The sequence below is a fragment of the Neopsephotus bourkii genome, unplaced genomic scaffold, assembly GCF_033783945.1.
Source record: "Neopsephotus bourkii isolate Nb327-2 ecotype Australia unplaced genomic scaffold, CSIRO-AGI_Nbou_v1 NB_1482, whole genome shotgun sequence".
NCBI classification, from domain to species: Eukaryota; Metazoa; Chordata; class Aves; order Psittaciformes; family Psittacidae; genus Neopsephotus; species Neopsephotus bourkii.
The window spans coordinates 22,993-36,565 of record NW_026901958.1 but is presented as its reverse complement, the minus strand read 5'-3'; the positions used below and the strand labels follow the sequence as shown (position 1 = coordinate 36,565).

At 58.7% G+C, this 13,573-nt stretch overlaps 1 protein-coding gene across 3 annotated transcripts; it reads left to right on the top strand.

The window, feature by feature from the left end:
• Nucleotides 1-5,205: 5,205 nt before the first annotated feature.
• On the top strand, nt 5,206-11,005 carry LOC133220853 (olfactory receptor 14A16-like). Of its 3 annotated transcripts, none has more exons than XM_061369257.1 (2): nt 5,206-5,225; nt 9,931-11,005. In XM_061369257.1, the coding sequence occupies exon 2, from the start codon at nt 9,954-9,956 to the stop codon at nt 10,929-10,931; it is 978 nt and encodes a 325-aa protein (XP_061225241.1). In that variant the 5' UTR covers nt 5,206-5,225; nt 9,931-9,953; the 3' UTR covers nt 10,932-11,005. The 3 variants fall into 3 exon arrangements, with proteins under 3 accessions (XP_061225241.1, XP_061225240.1, XP_061225239.1); XM_061369256.1 differs by lacking the exon at nt 5,206-5,225 and adding an exon at nt 8,542-8,563 and having other exon boundaries at nt 9,931-11,004; XM_061369255.1 differs by lacking the exon at nt 5,206-5,225 and adding an exon at nt 8,924-9,112.
• The last annotated feature ends 2,568 nt before the right edge of the window (nt 11,006-13,573 follow it).

Genomic DNA, 13,573 nt, shown 5'->3' with positions numbered 1-13,573 from the left:
CTGGCACAAGGTGGTGGGACACTGGCACAGGGTACACTGCACAGGTGCTGGGACACTGGCACAGGGTGCTGGGACACTGGCACAGGGTGCTGGGACACTGCACAGGGTGGTGGGACACTGGCACAGGGTGCTGGGACACTGGCACAGGGTGCTGGGACACTGGCACAGGGTGCTGGGACACTGGCACAGGGTGGTGGGACACTGGCACAAGGTGGTGGGACACTGGCACAGGGTGCTGGGACACTGGCACAGGGTGGTGGGACACTGGCACAGGGTGCTGGGACACTGGCACAGGGTGGTGGGACACGGCACAGGTGCTGGGACACTGGCACAAGGTGGTGGGACACTGGCACAGGGTGCTGGGACACTGGCACAGGTGGGGACACTGGCACAAGGTGGTGGGACACTGGCACAGGGTGCTGGGACACTGGCACAGGGTGGTGGGACACTGGCACAGGGTGGTGGGACACTGGCACAGGGTGCTGGGACACTGGCACAGGGTGGTGGGACACTGGCACAAGGTGCTGGGACACTGGCACAGGGTGGTGGGACACTGGCACAGGGTGCTGGGACACTGGCACAGGGTGGTGGGACACTGGCACAGGGTGCTGGGACACTGGCACAGGGTGGTGGGACACTGGCACAGGGTGCTGGACACTGGCACAGGGTGGTGGGACACTGGCACAGGGTGCTGGGACACTGGCACAGGGTGGTGGGACACTGGCACAGGGTGCTGGGACACTGGCACAGGGTGGTGGGACACTGGCACAGGGTGCTGGGACACTGGCACAGGGTGGTGGGACACTGGCACAGGGTGGTGGGACACTGGCACAGGGTGGTGGGACACTGGCACAGGGTGCTGGGACACTGGCACAGGGTGGTGGGACACTGGCACAGGGTGGTGGGACACTGGCACAGGGTGGTGGGACACCAGGGTGCTGGGACACTGGCACAGGGTGGTGGGACACTGGCACAGGGTGCTGGACACTGGCACAGGGTGTGGGACACTGGCACAGGGTGTGGGACACTGGCACAGGGTGGTACACCCACACACTGCCAGGGTGCTGGGACACTGGCACAGGGTGGTGGGACACTGGCACAGGGTGCTGGGACACTGGCACAGGGTGCTGGGACACTGGCACAGGGTGCTGGGACACTGCACAAGGTGTGGGACACTGGCACAGGGTGGTGGGACACTGGCACAGGGTGGTGGGACACTGGCACAGGGTGCTGGGACACTGGCACAGGGTGCTGGACACTGGCACAGGGTGTGGGACACTGGCACAGGGTGTGGGAACCCAGGGTGGTGGGACACTGGCACAGGGTGGTGGGACACTGGCACAGGGTGGTGGGACACTGGCACAGGGTGTGGGACACTGGCACACAGGGTGGTGGGACACTGGCACAGGGTGGTGGGACACTGGCACAGGGTGGTGGGACACTGGCACAGGGTGGTGGGACACTGGCACAGGGTGGTGGGACACTGGCACAGGGTGCTGGGACACTGGCACAGGGTGGTGGGACACTGGCACAGGGTGGTGGGACACTGGCACAAGGTGCTGGGACACTGGCACAGGGTGGTGGGACACTGGACAGGGTGGTGGGACACTGGCACAGGGTGGTGGGACACTGGCACAGGGTGCTGGGACACTGGCACAGGGTGGTGGGACACTGGCACAGGGTGCTGGGACACTGGCAGGGTGGTGGGACACTGGCACAAGGTGGTGGGACACTGGCACAGGTTGGGACACTGGCACAGGGTGGTGGGACACTGGCACAGGGTGTGGGACACTGGCACAGGGTGCTGGGACACTGGCACAGGGTGTGGGACACTGGCACAGGTGTGGACACTGGCACAGGTGTGGACACGGTGCTGGGACACTGGCACAGGGTGGTGGGACACTGGCACAGGGTGGTGGGACACTGGCACAGGGTGCTGGACACTGGCACAGGGTGCTGGGACACTGGCACAGGGTGGTGGGACACTGGCACAGTGTGGGACACTGGCACAGGGTGGTGGGACACTGGCACAGGGTGCTGGGACACTGGCACAGGGTGGTGGGACACTGGCACAGGGTGCTGGGACACTGGCACAGGGTGGTGGGACACTGGCACAGGGTGGTGGGACACTGGCACAGGGTGCTGGGACACTGGCACAGGGTGTGGACACAGGGCACTGCCAGGTGGGCAGGGTGGTGGGACACTGGCACAGGGTGCTGGGACACTGGCACAGGGTGCTGGGACACTGGCACAAGGTGCTGGGACACTGGCACAAGGTGCTGGGACACTGGCACAGGGTGGTGGGACACTGGCACAGGGTGCTGGGACACTGGCACAGGGTGCTGGGACACTGGCACAGGGTGGTGGGACACTGGCACAAGGTGGTGGGACACTGGCACAGGGTGGTGGGACACTGGCACAGGGTGGTGGGACACCGGCACAAGGTGGTGGGACACCGGCACAGGGTGGTGGGACACTGGCACAGGGTGGTGGGACACTGGCACAAGGTGGTGGGACACTGGCACAAGGTGGTGGGACACTGGCACAAGGTGGTGGGACACTGGCACAGGGTGCTGGGACACTGGCACAAGGTGGTGGGACACTGGCACAGGGTGCTGGGACACTGGCACAAGGTGCTGGGACACTGGCACAGGGTGCTGGGACACTGGCACAGGGTGCTGGGACACTGGCGCAGGGTGGTGGGACACTGGCACAAGGTGGTGGGACACTGGCAAAGGTGCTGGGACACTGGCGCAGGGTGCTGGGACACTGGCACAGGGTGGTGGGACACTGGCACAAGGTGGTGGGACACTGGCACAGGGTGGTGGGACACTGGCACAGGGTGGTGGGACACTGGCACAAGGTGGTGGGACACTGGCACAGGGTGCTGGGACACTGGCACAGGGTGCTGGGACACTGGCACAGGGTGGTGGGACACTGGCACAGGGTGGTGGGACACTGGCACAAGGTGGTGGGACACTGGCACAGGGTGGTGGGACACTGGCACAGGGTGCTGGGACACTGGCACAGGGTGGTGGGACACTGGCACAAGGTGGTGGGACACTGGCACAGGGTGGTGGGACACTGGCACAGGGTGGTGGGACACTGGCACAGGGTGCTGGGACACTGGCACAGGGTGCTGGGCACTCAGGTGTGGGACACTGGCACAAGGTGCTGGGACACTGGCACAGGGTGGTGGGACACTGGCACAAGGTGCTGGGACACTGGCACAAGGTGCTGGGACACTGGCACAGGGTGCTGGGACACTGGCACAGGGTGGTGGGACACTGGCACAGGGTGGTGGGACACTGGCACAGGGTGCTGGGACACTGGCACAGGGTGGTGGGACACTGGCACAGGGTGGTGGGACACTGGCACAGGGTGGTGGGACACTGGCACAGGTGTGGGACACGGCACAGGTGGTGGGACACTGGCACAGGGTGCTGGGACACTGGCACAGGGTGCTGGGACACTGGCACAGGGTGGTGGGACACTGGCACAGGGTGCTGGGACACTGGCACAGGGTGGTGGGACACTGGCACAGGGTGGTGGGACACTGGCACAGGGTGCTGGGACACTGGCACAGGGTGCTGGGACACTGGCACAGGGTGCTGGGACACTGGCACAGGGTGGTGGGACACTGGCACAGGGTGCTGGGACACTGGCACAAGGTGCCCAGAGAAGCTGTGTCTGCCCCATGGCTGGCAGTGTTGAAGATACAGCTGAAGATTCCCTGCCTGTTTCCTTGGTACATGGTCGAGCTGCTTGGGAGATAAACCTGACTCTGCAGATCTAACACCCAAAGGAACTGTTCACCTGCATGTGCAGCAGACACACAGAGCTCTTGCTGTGTCATGGGTGCCTGTTGGTTACTGAGGAAAGTATCCATGGGCTGGGAAGGGAAACGGCACAGGAGGGAATTTGTAGGTAATTGTTGTTCTACCTGGTAAAACCTGTTGGGCTCCAGCATCTTGTTCCGTATCTTCAATGGTGATAGGAATGTATGTTAGTTATTAAAGATAATATTTCATTCCCTGCTCCCCTGTGTTCCAGGAGAAACAGCAACACGGGTCTCCCTCAATCCATCCTCCTCACAGAGTGGTGTGGTCTCCTCTTGTCTCTGTGCCTCCAAACAGAGTAGTGCTGAATTCCAGTTATAACTTGAGGGAAAGGGTTGGTTGGTTTACCCAGTTGTAAAGGGTTTATTAAATGTGTTTAAGTCCCATGATCTATGCGAGGAGGTTTCTGCAGGAGCGTAACTTGTCCATCTGATTGCCATGCTCTAATGTAGGGCAGAACGGAAATGAGTGAAATTATGATGGGATGTAAAAATCGACTTGGTTCCAGTTGCAGTTGGTGAGCATCCAGACAGGGGATCCCACAGGGATGTTGTCATGGTCAGCGTGTGCGCTTGTTAGGGACAGGTTGATGGTTGGACTCGATGTTCTCAAGGGTCTTTTGAAATGAAATGATTCCGTGATTCTAAGAAAAGTTGATTTTTAGCCTTAACTCTGTCCCTCATCAGAGCAGGAAGGCAGTGTGTCACCAGCTGAGGGAGGGAACAGCAGTGCTTGCTTCAGGCTTTCATTTTGGGGTTGTTTTTTCCTACCCTCTTTCAAGAGACTGTTCCCATGGGATGGCATCTTTGCTGCCTCTCGTCACCCTGGCACTGGCGTTTGGGACCCTGGTTGGTGGGACCCACAAGGCACGTTATGAAAATTCTCTTCCCATTAACAACTGGATCAACCAGTCTTTCAAGTATCAACAGGTCTTTTATTTCTGTATGTGTCTGTATACATTTCTATGTACACTGTAATGTGATGAGGGAGTGGATTCTTACTGGAAGCTTCAGCCCAGCCCTGGAACAGGGGTGCTGCAGCACAGCAGAAATAACGACAGACTCCAGCCCCTCCAGCCTGTCTTGGAAACCCTCCCCCCGTCCCGCACACCATTCATCAGTGTCTCGTGCAGGACTGGTCCAGGGGCACCTGCATCAATGGACAAGAGCAGGACTGCAGCAGAAGTACCTTGAGCGCCTGGCAGAGCTGGACTAGGACTAGTAACTGGTAGTGAGGGTGCTAGTGCTTGGTGCAGGTGTGCGGTACGTGACCACCTGAAGGGTGTGAGCGTGGGCTATGGAAGGAGCCTGAGCCCTGCAGTGAACAGTGCGGAGGAGAGCCCTCCCTCGGGAGGCTGCATCCCCCGTGCCTGCCCTGCGCATCCAGGTCCGTGTTCTTTGTCTCTGCAATGCTGCTTCAGTGTTGGCTTGGAACGCATCGTGGGTGCGTGCTGTGAAGGGAGGAGAAGCTGTCGGGAGCTGCGCTGGTGCCATCCCAGCTGGAGGAGCAGGGATGGGTGAGGAGGAGGCACCGGGCTTGTTCCTGTGCTTGGAGCTCAGCTCTGCCTGCAGAGGTGCTGGGGGCGAAGCAGGAGCCTTCCGTGTGCAGGAGCTGCTGGTGCCAGAGGTGCTGGGGAGGTGTCGGGGCAGGAGAACTTCTCCCTCCCTGTCAGAGCCTGCGGGAGTGCAGGGGTCACCCCAGCTCCCAGGAACCCCCCTTAGTTCCATCCCCCTCCAGGCAGAGGGGTGAGCTCATCATCAGCATCCTCACAGGTAGGATTTAGGGAGAACCCCCCAGCTGCAGCCCCAAAACCTGGCACGGTCCCCCCATGTCTCCAGTTCTCCCATCCCCAATGATCTGTGGGGTGCTCTCTGGTGGCTGGAGCCCCTGTTTGAGGGCTCTGGTGGTCCCCAAAATTACTCTGCCCCCTGCAGAGCTCGGGCACATTCCCATGAACCCCCAAATCTCCCCAAACCTCCAGTTCCCTTCTGAACCCCAAATCCCCTCCATTCACTGCCATGGGCCAACAGGGGCACTGAAGAGCCAGGGTACCCTGGGACAAAGGTAACCCCTAGCTGTGGGACACTGGGTGTTCCCAAATCCCTGCTCCCTCCAAAGGGAGCTTTGGGGATCTCCTCCAACACCCAAAACCCCTCTGAGCCCCCAAACTCTTCCCCTCAGCACATCTCCACCCTGGGGGAACATTGCTCACCCAAGAGCGACTCAGGGTGCCCTGGGACCCTGGTACCCCCCATTTTCGGCACTTGGGAGCTCCCCCAATGTAATGTGCTTCCCACAGTGAGTTTTGGGGAACTCCCCCGAACCTCCAAATGTTCCTTGAACTGCAAATCCCCCTGAATCCCCAAGTTCCTCCCATTTATGGCAATGGGGCTACCTAGGGCATCCAATGAGATTCGGCTCTCCTAGGATTGATGGTCCCCCATTTTCAGATTATGGGGAGTCCCCCAAATACCTGAGCTGCCCAAGGAGTATTGGGGACCAGCCTGAATCGACAAAATCCTCCCAGGATCCCCCAAATCTCCCCAAACACAAAGCCCACAGGTCCAAAGCCACCCCGTTGATCAGTATAGTGGCACAGATCCACTAAAAATGGGGTATCCTGAAAAGTGGGGTCCTCCCCAGCACCTGCCCTGGGGGTCCCTCAAGATGCTCTGGGACTCCGAATCCACTTCAGGAACCCCAGCATTGCTTTGGGTTCAGTAGGGAATTCAGGGCCCAGAGGGGGTGGATCCCGCAAAAGAGGCACCCCAATAAAGCGGCACCCAAAGCACCCTCCCACTGCAAAGGGCCCTGGAGGCACAAAAGCAATTGTGATGCCCCACAAAATTATGGGTTACCCGAAGTCTCCCTGAAGCACCACAAGAGCAGGCAGGACCCCCAAATGGGGGTCTGGGGCAGCCCAAAAGTGACTGGGACCCAACATCCCGGGCACTCCCAACTGAACTCAGGGACCCAAAATCTTGGGGGGCATCACCAAACACCCCCCCCCAAATGGGGATTCCTGCAAAAAGCTGCTTCCCCCCCAAGAAACAGCCCCAAATTACTTCTTGTTGCCCCCACACCTCGACATTTGGGGGACTCCAGCACCTGTCCCCCCTCAAATATCAGGGAACTGTGGGGCAGCCCCAGAGCAGGGTGACGCCTAATGCCGGGTGTCCCCCAAAAGAACACCAAGGAAGGAGGTCTGGTTGGGGATGTGCAGGAGCACTTGCAGCAGGGACTGGGAGCACTGGGGTATTGAAACCCCAGCAGTATTTGGGGCCATAGTGGCCTATATTGGTCTGTACTGGTGCAAACTGGTCCGTACTGCTCCATACCGGGATGTGTAACTTTGCAGATGACACCAAGTCGGGTGGAGCGTTGATCTGCTGGAGGGTAGGAAGCTCTGCAGAGGGATCTGGACAGGCTGGACCCATGGGCTGTGGCCAATGGGATGAGCATTAGGGTTAAGTGTGGCAGCAGGGCCAGGGCAGTGGTTGTGCCCCTGCACTGGGCACTGGTGAGGCTGCACCTGGAATCCTGGGTTCAGTTCTGGGGCCCTCACTGCAAGAGAGACCTTGAGGGGCTGGAGCGGGGCCAGAGAAGGGAATGGAGCTGGAGCAGGGCCTGGAGCCCAGGGGTGATGGGGAAGGGCTGAGGGAGCTGGGGGGTTCAGATGGAGAAGAGAAGGCTCAGGGGGGACCTGATGGCTGCCTCCAAGTGCCTGAGAGGAGGATGGAGCCAGGAGGGGCTGGGCTCTGCTCCCAAGGAACAAGGGATGGGACAAGAGGAAAGAGGGGAGGCTCAGATGGAGATGAGGGGCACATCCATCCCCAAAGGGTGCTCAGGCATTGGAACAGGCTGCCCAGGGCAGGGCTGCAGGCACCGTCCCTGCAAGTGTTCACACAGCGTGGAGACGAGGCCTCAGTGCCATGGGGCAGTGGTGGCCCTGGCAGTGCTGGGGTAAGGGCTGGACTGGATGAGCTTAAAGGGCTTTTCCAGCCTGGTTCATTCTAGGATTCTGTGATCCTTTTTGCTGAGGCACCGCTGAACCAGGTATTCTCTGTTGGTGTTCCCTGGGTGAAGGGAGCTGCTCCTGAACCTGGTGAGGTTTGAAAGGTTGTTGTAACGCTGATGGCTCTGCATTTACAGGCATCTGCAGTAGTTTGGGAACTTCACTCTGTCCTTCAGGTAATCTCAGTTCCTCTGCAACTCCCAATAGGTAGGCATGCCATTGTCTGAGTGTGGTTTGTGCAACTGCAACCTGAGAGCCTTTGGGTTCCTTTAGGGGATCCATCCCACTCTTTGGGATACTGTCCAGTCAATTGAATGGATGGTTTGTACTGGTTGGTCTTGATCAGTGTTCTTGATCAGTGTGCTCTGTTTGTTTTACTGCTGGGACCAAAGACAAGAGTCCCTTTTCCCACTCAGAGGATGTTGGTTCAAAGTCTTTGAAGGAGGCAACTTGAACATGAAAGTTCTTTTTGGTCCATCAGGGCCAGTTTGAACAGGTCACAGGAAGAGCCCTGCTCAGCAAAACCCCCTTCTTCTATGGTGAGTGGTGGGGATGTACAGGCCCCAGTGACTGGTCTGGTTTTAATTCCTGTATTAGGTACTTGATTCCTGTATTAGGTATTAATACCTGTATCAGGTGTTCCTGTATTAGGAATTAAAACACAAGAAAGAGGCTGCCTGCAGAAGTGGTTGTGTCACCATCCCTGGAGGTACGTAACAGACATGTTCTAAGAGATATAACTGATGTGCTGACTTGCCAGTGTTAGGTTAATGGTGGACTCGATGTTCTTAAGGGACTTTTCAAACCTAAATGGGTTTGATTCTACATTTAGGTCTTTTCCAACCTCAATGGTTCCATGATTCTAAAGGATCTTCTTGCTCAGAGCAAACTCTGTCTCTCCTCAGAGAAATGGCACTGCAGGAAGGCAATGTGTCTGCCAGCTGAGGAGGGAGCATCAGTGCCTGCTCCAGGCTGTTTCCCATGGGGTTCCCTGGAGCCCCAGGGAGCCCTGGGGGGAGCCCAGCGGGGCAGAGGCAGAGCTGGGCCTCTGCTGCTGAGCTGGGCCGGGCTCCTGGGACGCAGATAGATGCTGGCAAGCGGCAGTGCTGCAGAGAGACAGCTCTGCTGAGGAGCAGGGCTGGGGCACTGCCTGCAGGCCCCCAGGGCAGAGCTGCCAGCCTCAGAGAGCTTAAAGGCACTGGGCAGTGGAGGATGCTGAGAGCTCCCTGCAGGAGAAACCTTCCCAGCCCTGTGCATGGTGAGGCTCTGGGTGCAGGGCAATGCAGCTGCAGCTCCTGCAGGGATCTCCTCCAGCTGCTGCCTCGCACAGTGCATGGCATCTGTCAGGAGCTCTCTCTCGGTCTCTCTGTGTAGGTAAGGAGGAGGATGTGCTGCAGAGCAGGGCTTCCCTCTGCACCATGCAGGGCCAGGACAAGGCAGGTCCCTTGTCCCGGGGCTGGCTGCAGGCTGTGAATGTGGGTGTGCAGGCAGGGGTGCCCAGCGCTGCCCTTGCAGCAGGGTCCCTGCAGCCCAGCAGGGACAGCTCCAGGCAGCAGAGCCATGGGCAGGGAGTGGGGGGAAGGTGCAGCCCCGCGCTGGGGAGGGTGCGTTCAGGCAGCTCTCTTGGGGTCTGGCACTGGAGGTGGCTGCTGGCCCTGCTCTGCTGGGCACAGTCCTTTGCTTCTCCTCATCAGAGCTCCGTCATCTGCCCTTTGACATTGGGCACCCCGGCTCTCAGCACAGGGCAGATATTGCCTGGGCATTTGTGTTTGTGTGTGAAGGCATCTTACAGGCACTGCAAGTGGAAGCAAAGGGCCAATGGGAAAGGAGTGATGGACACTGGAGCTCTCTGGGCTATGTACTAAGCTGCAAAACACTCAGACTTTTTGCCTGATGCAATGCTCTTCTGATTGTGTGTATGAAGGAAGCCCAGCGGTATAATGCCATCACTGGTGATGACCCTGAGCCTCTCCTCTCCTCCTATGATGTGCTCAGAGCCGTAAGTGTGTAAATGGAACTTGTGTATCTGACATCCCTCCTGCCCTACCCTGTCCCTGCCCTTTTCTCCTGTTTCAGTGCCCCATGCCCAGAGGCAGCAGATGTCCAACGGCAGCTCCATCACCCAGTTCCTCCTCCTGCCCTTCGCAGCCACGCGGGAGCTGCAGCTCTGCCACTTCTGGCTCTTCCTGGGCATCTCCCTGGCTGCAATCCTGGGCAACGGCCTCATCATCACCAGCACAGCCTGCGACCGGCACCTCCACACCCCCATGTACTTCTTCCTCCTCAACCTCTCCCTGCTGGACCTGGGCTGCATCTGCACCACTGTCCCCAAATCCATGGCCAATTCCCTCTGGAACACCAGGGCCATCTCCTACACAGGCTGTGCTGCACAGGCCTTTTTCTTTGTCTTCTTATATTCAGCAGAGTATTCTCTCCTCACCATTATGTCCTATGACCGCTACGTGGCCATCTGCAAGCCCCTGCACTACGGGACCCTCCTGGGCAGCAGAGCTTGTGTCCACATGGCAGCAGCTGCCTGGGGCACTGGGTTTCTCACTGCTCTCCTGCACACAGCCAATACGTTTTCACTGCCCCTGTGCCGAGGCAATGCTGTGGAGCAGTTCTTCTGTGAGATCCCCCAGATCCTCAAGCTCTCCTGCTCACACTCCTACCTCAGGGAAGCTGGGCTGCTTCTGCTAAGTTGCTTTTTAGGACTTGGCTGTTTTGTGTTCATTGTGGGGTCCTATGTGCAGATCTTCAGGGCTGTGCTGAGGATCCCCTGTGAGCAGGGACGCCACAAAGCCTTTTCCACGTGCCTCCCTCACCTGGCCGTGCTCTTCCTGCTTGTCAGCACTGGTACCTTCGCCTACCTGAAGCCCCCCTCCATCTCCTCCCCATCCCTGGATCTGGTGCTGTCAGTGCTGTACTCGGTGGTGCCTCCAGCAGTGAACCCCCTCATCTACAGCCTGAGGAACCAGGAGCTCAAGGATGCTGTGAGGAAGCTGGTGGCTGGATGTGTTTCAGCAGCCATCCACTGCCTTCTTTCCTCTGCAATGGGCTCCCAGTGTAGGTCATGACAGGCCAAGTCTGTCTTTGCTGCTTTACATCTGGTTTCCTGTTTCAATTTTTGATGATGTTGTCTTTGTAGAAATGTCAGTTTTCATCTCCTCTACTTAAGTATCCACTCGTGTTGTGTGACCACAGACTGTGTCAATGGGGGGCTGTCATTTTACTTGAGTAAAGTAAATGATCCTGCAGCAGCTTCTTCTCTGTGGTAAGTCCTGCCATGGCAGGAATGAAGGGGAATGAAAGCAGCTTTCTGGCTGCTCCAGCTCTGGGATGGCTGCTCTGTGCCTGGAGCAGGAAGAGCTCCTGGGGAGCTGTTGTGCTGGAGTGGGGAGATGGGATGGCCTGGGGGGGCTGCAGAGCTCTCCGGGTGTCCTGGGCAGGAGAGCAGGGGACACGGGTGCCTCCTTCCCCTTTTGCCCTCCATGTTCACCCCTCTGTGGGGCTGGCTCCTCTCTGCCCCCAGGAGCTGCTGTGCCCTGCACCCGCACTGAGCCTGTGTGTGACTGCCCAGAGCACCCTGCAGTGGGCTCTGCTGTGGGGCCAGCCCCGACCGGGCTGTGCTGGGGAGAGGGCATTGGTGCTGCAGAGCGGGCAGGGGAGGTGGGAGAGCTTGGAGGGAGCTGGGCTGAGCTGGGCAGTACCTGGGAGTGACCAATATCAGTGTCTGTGTCGGACTGCATGGCCATGCATGGGGAGGGCTCACACCAGGGCGCTGTGGTGCAGAGCCAGGGCTTGCGGAAGGGATCTCAGACCTGCAAGTGCAGGACAGAGGAGGCTGGGCTGTGCCCTTGGCGGCAGGAGCAGACCAGGAAGCTGTCCCAGGTCCATTGCCACCACCCAGCCATTGCCCATCCCTCTCTGGCCATCGCCAGCCCTGGCTGCTCAGCCCAGTTTACGGGTGATCTTTGCTGTGGGGCCATTTCCATCCTGCTGCTGGGCTCAGTGCCTGGATCAGGGCAATGGCCAGCCCTGCCTGGCCTCTCTCCTGGCCAGAGCCTGGCAGAGCCCAGAGCAGGGCTGTCTGTGAAGCCCCACAGGGGACATGGGCACTCCAGGACCTTGGAGAGGCCGCCCAGCAGGGAGGCAATGGGGTGACAACACATCAAGGACTGCTGTGGGCACTATGTCAGAGGCCCAGAAAAGCAGCTGCCAGGGGGTGACTGCAAGCAGAGGTACAGACAAGGGGTTTATGCGCATTGCTGTTGCTGTGCAGGTGTGACTTTGGGAAAGGCAGAGCTCACCTGGAGCTGGGGGCTGCAAGAAGAGTCAAGAGAAAGGAGAAAAGCTCCCATTGCTGTGTTAGAGACCAAGGCTGAAGAAGGAAATGCAAGGTTGCTGCGAAATGGGCAGGGGGTTTAAGAACAGAAGACGCTGATGCTGGTACTGAGGAACTGGGTGCCTTCTTTAGTTGAGGTTCTACTGGAACATTCTCCAAGGCCAGGGAAGGGTCTCCAGGAGCAGGAGAGGCAGGAAATCCCAGAAGGACAAATGCCAGTTTCTGCCCCCGCAGGGAACTGCCCTGCAATGGCCCAGGCTGGGGCTGCCTGGCTGGGAGCAGCCCATGGGAAAGGTCTGGGTGGGCAGGGGCTGGACAGGAGGCAGCGTGTGCCCTGGCAGCAAGGGAGGAGAGCAGCACTGTGGGCTGTATGAGCAGGAGCACGGCAGGACAACAAGATAAGGGATGCTCTGGAATGCTGCATCCAGGCTTCAGATCCCCAGTTCAGGAACGCTACTGGCAAGCAGGAGTGGGCTTGGCAACGGGCCCTCAGGACAGGCAGGGACTGGAGCAGGGTGCCTGTGGCAGAGGCTGGAGGAGCTGATCTTGTCCAGCCCAAGGAAGGGAAGGCTGATGGGGACCTGAGATCTTTGGAAGAGAAGGCTGTCTGGGACTGGCAAGAAGCACGTGGAGAAGACAGGCTCCTCACTATGGTGCCTGGTGGGAGGACTGATGGCAACGGGGGATAGCGACAGAGGAGAGGTTCAGCCAGGACAGGAGGAAACCTTGTTCCCATGGCCTCAGGCAAGTGCTGCATCAGGTCACCCAGAGAGGCTGTGCAGTCTCTCTTTGGGGATTTCCAACTTAGGCTGAATCAAGCCTAGAACCACTTGCTCTGACCCTGATGGGTTGGACTTGAGACCTCCTGGGATCCCTTCCAACCTCTGTTCACTTATGATCGTACAAGGAATGGCTTACGAAGGGTTAAAAGATGCTCTGGGGGCTGGAACACATCTATGATGAGGACAGGCTGAGACAGCTGGGGCAGTTCAGCCTGCAGAAGGCTCCAGGGAGACAACTTAGCATTTTCCCATAGCTAACCAGGGCCTACAAGAACTCTGGAGAGGGGCTTTCTGCAAGGCTGTGCAGTGACAGGACAAGGGGGAATGGCTTGAAGCTGAAAAAAGGGAGATTTAGCTTGGGAATTTGGAGTAACTTCTTCCTTGTTAGTGTGGTGAGGCACTGGCACAGGGTGCCCAGAGAAGCTGCGGCTGCCCCATCCCTGGCAGTGCTCAAGGCCAGGTTGGAAGGGAGTCAACTTACCTCTGAAGCAGTGATTTGTCCTGATCTGATGTTCACAAGGGATGTCAGATGAAATCCAACCTTACTGTAAAGTTCTCTACGTGTATGCATGACTCAGATTAGTCTGGGTTA

Bases quoted from the DNA above. Each gene is read 5' to 3' on its own strand.
- LOC133220853 (XM_061369255.1), top strand. From the start codon at position 9,067: ATGCTGAGAGCTCCCTGCAGGAGAAACCTTCCCAGCCCTGTGCATG. The intron at 9,113-9,930 runs GTGAGGCTCTGG...CTCCTGTTTCAG, and splicing joins CCTTCCCAGCCCTGTGCATG to TGCCCCATGCCCAGAGGCAG.